At 39.1% G+C, this 3,909-nt stretch overlaps 1 protein-coding gene across 4 annotated transcripts in view; it reads left to right on the top strand.

Annotated features, from left to right (window-relative positions):
- The window catches only part of Sclt1 (sodium channel and clathrin linker 1), a 114,841-nt gene that overhangs the window by 87,093 nt on the left and 23,839 nt on the right, over positions 1-3,909 (top strand). For 3 of the 4 annotated variants that reach the window (XM_028762739.1, XM_028762748.1, XM_028762767.1), the window contains one exon: positions 1,008-1,204. In XM_028762739.1, coding sequence (XP_028618572.1) covers positions 1,008-1,204 — 197 coding nt within the window. Of the gene's footprint in view, positions 1-1,007; positions 1,205-3,221; positions 3,329-3,909 lie in introns of those variants that run through there. The other variant, XM_028762758.1, reaches the window with a different exon arrangement.

The following is a 3,909-nucleotide window of genomic DNA, read 5'->3' as shown; positions in this document are numbered from 1 at the left end:
GGGTTTGGGTAGCTGCTGTGTCCTGACTGTCCCTGGCTCCCAGATGTGTCTCTGGGGCTTAGGGAGTGAGATGGAGTTCTTACCGGCTGCTCTGAGTGCAGTGGCTCCTCTAGGATGACTCAGGAGTCAGTATCTCCACAGGACAGGAGCAGACCAATTCTGTGTCTGCCCCAGCCCAAAGGCCCTTACAGCCTTTATCCTCCAAATTTTTCTTCAAAAATCACAGAACAAGGGAAAGTATTCTAGTTCAAATCCATTTGTACAAGAAAGATGGTTCATTATATACAGGGATGTTTTAAATCATTGGAACCGAAATTCCTTCCTCAACTCCAATTAAGAAAGCTGTTTAGGGAATTCTAACTGAATTTGCTTTTATGTTTATTCTGCATTGAAATGTTTTACTATAATATAGATTTCTAGAAATATAGTGGTGGCAATTCTACATGAGGTTCTAAAAGTAATTTCTGAAATATGGTACTGTTTATTAATATACCCAGACTGACAAAACTCTGTAGTTTATCTTACTTCATTTTACAAAGCACTATGGAAAGCAATTTGAAAAGGTTTTTTATCTCTCTCCCTCTCTCTGCCTCTCTCTCACTCTCTCTCTCTCTCTTTCTCTGTCGTGTGTGTGTGTGTGTGTATACACAATCATTTTAGTAAAATTCTAGCAGTTACCAAAACCATGAGTACTTCTTGTGTATTCTGGCAAAAACAGAAAGAGTAGTTTGTTATGTATCCTGCAGACTTGTTCCTACTGGCACTTTATGATGATGAGACTGTGTTGCAGATTTACAGTCTATGGCAGTTATATTTTCACTAGATTATACATGCATTAAGATTTTATTTTTGGTGAAAACCAATTGTAATCTTAACTCCTTACCGGATGCCTCACCCAGAAGTTTCTAAGTCTCATAAGCATAATGGATTACTCCTTTTGCATATGACACTGGCTGACATAACTCCTAGATTCTGAGGAGAAAGTAACTGTTCCTTTTACTCTTTAGGTCAGTACAATGGAGCATCAGTTCTCAATAAAAGAGCATGGGTTTGAAGTTCAGCTAAGAGAGATGGAGGACAGTAATCGGAACTCCATTGTTGAACTAAGACATCTTTTGGCAGCTCAACAAAAGACGGCCAATAGGTGGAAAGAAGAAACCAAGAAACTTACTGAAAGTGCAGAAATGAGGATCAGCAATCTAAAGTAGGTCTACTGTCAATAGTTGCTTGATAATTTTTTTTACAGACTAGCAATACAAAGTAAGTCCACTATTAATAATTATTTAACAATTGATCTTGTACAGAAGTGGTTTGAACCTATAATTTAATGTTATGCTCTATTTATTTTTAATGTATGATATTGGGAGTGGGTGATAACTCACCTGAATTTGATTCCAAAATCCCACATAAAAAACATGGTTATGGTGGCATGACTTACTTACTTAGTTCCTAATCAGTGACAAATTGTCTCAAAAAAAGTAGGTAACACCCATAGTTGCACACACAAACACATAAACATGCAAATACACACACCAAAAGAGTGTAAGTCTAGATGTTATATTTTATTCAGAAAATAATTCCTGAAGTACTATAAAATATTAAGCATAGGGCCACGGAGTTGGCTCAGTGGCCAAAGTACTTGCTGCACTATCATAAAGACCCAAATTCAGATCCCTAGCATTCAAGTAAAAGCTAAGCATTGTGGTGTATACTAGCACCAGGAAGAGGAGGATCCTAGGCCTCGACCTCCAAAAAGCCTAGCTAAGTCAATAAGCTCCAACTTCACTGAGAGATACAGAGTAATCGAGGAAGACATCAGATGTTGACCTCTGGCCTCTGCATGTACACAGACCTACACACAGAAGTACGGATTGTATACACCACACTCATACACACCAAAAAGAGAAAGAAAATTTGGCATTATAAATCAAAATAAATACCTTGTTTTTATTAATTTAGTGAGTATTCTACATGATATCATAGTTTGAGGAAGACACAGAAGTATAGACTCTTACATGCAACGTTTAGACTCCATTTGGTCTATAAAGCCTGAAACGTTTATTCTCTAGCCCTTTAAGAAAGTTTCATGGACCAGCGGCATAGCTCAGCAAGTAAAGATGCTTGTGCACAAGCCCAGCAACTGAGTTCCATCCCCCTAAATTCACATACAGGTGGGAATAGAGAACTGACACCACTTGTAAGTGAGCTGCAGGGAAACCACCAAACTAGAAACTAGACCGCTCTGTGGATAGAAAAGACAGTGTATTGAGGAACAAACTGTCAGACTGCCTCAGAGAGTAGAGAGCAGCAGCAGCTCCATGGGAAGGGCCTTGTCAGATGTGCTGGCAAGTAAATGCCAACAGGCAAAGCAAAGAAGAGCGAATCTTCCTTCTTCCAATGTCCTTCTGTAGGTCTCCAGCAGAAGGTGTGGGCCAGATTAAAGGTTTGTACCACCAAGTCTGGATCTGGGACTTACTTTGTCCCAGGCTGACCTGGAACTCAGGGATCTTAACTTAGTCTCCTGGGATTAAAGGCATGTACTACCTTGCTTGGGCCTAAACTTTTCATGGCCACTATGCCTCAAGATCTCCATGCCAAGATCCAGGCCAGAAACTTGTGTCTTCCAGCCTTAAGATCTGAATCACAGGTGTGCCCTCCAATTCTGGATTGTAGTTCATTCCAGACATAGTCAAGTTGACAACCAGGAATAGCCATCACACAAACAAATACACACACACACGCACACACACACACAGTTGATAAGTAATTTTTAAAGAAAGTTTTCTGACTCCTCCTCAGAAAGAGCTTACAATTATTCCAGTGACCTGGGATACTAGGGAGCTTAAAAATGAAAATGTTGAGTTTCTTTCCACTTAAAAGTTTAGTAGATGTTATGAAATAGACTGTAGCAAACCTAAAATTGTTCTAAAGTGAGTGAAGTGTGCTTTTAAAGCAAACAATAAAGGATAGAATGCAAAAGAGACCCACTGTAATACCCCAAAGAGAAGCAAGTAGGTGCAGGATGGACGAATTAGGTTTCGATTGATTTGTTGGTTAATGTTTAGGTTTGGGTTTATTTTTTTGTTTTGGTATAGAGGGTAGTATATGAATGTTAGTGTTGTGGGACAGGAGATGGTGACATATTCTTGTGTGTGCCTCTGGAGGCCAAAACTTGAGGTTAATATCTTTCTCAGTCATGTTCCACCTTATTTTTGAGACAGGATCTCTTCCCTGAACCTAGAGCTGTTTCAGCTAAACTGGTTGTCCAGAGAGCTTCAGTAATCCCCCTGTCTGCCTGCCTGCTCTGGGTTTATAGATTCACAGTCACACCTGTCTCTTTAAAGGGTGCAAGGATCCAAATTCAGATCCTCATGCTTATACAGTAAGTACCTAACCACTAAGCCATCTTCCTGACCCCTGGAATAAGCTGTAAAGAATTGAAAGTAACCAAAGTTTGCTTTGGGCCTTGTTGAGTATAAGCTTCCGAGTAAACATTGAAGTCAGGCTCTTAACTTGTTAACTGTACTTAAAAGATGGATATCAGAGGAAGGATTGCAGCAGAATCTATAAAGGTGAGAATCATTGATATACATATATTTAAAGTCATAAAATAAAAATATTGTGAGTGTGCTAAACCAGAAATATAAACACATTTGTGTCTATCACAATATGAAAATTTAGCAGTAAATTTATAAGCAGTATTAGTTTCATTGGCTACAGTTTATCAAACAATTTCTACTTCCCTTGGTAGCTGGGTAGCTGTCTGTTGACAATTACAGGTTCTTTTACTTCAATCTCTACTAATATTAACTCTCATATCACACATTAGACTTCACACTGTGTGTGTGTGTGTGTGTGTGTGTGTGTCTGTGTCTGTGTCTGTGTCTGTGTCTGTGTCTGTGTCTGTGT

The sequence above is a fragment of the Grammomys surdaster genome, unplaced genomic scaffold (assembly GCF_004785775.1).
Source record: "Grammomys surdaster isolate TR1022 unplaced genomic scaffold, NIH_TR_1.0 62, whole genome shotgun sequence".
Classification (NCBI taxonomy): domain Eukaryota; kingdom Metazoa; phylum Chordata; class Mammalia; order Rodentia; family Muridae; genus Grammomys; species Grammomys surdaster.
Note: the sequence above shows the minus strand (reverse complement) of the source record. Positions and strands in the feature narration are given on the sequence as shown.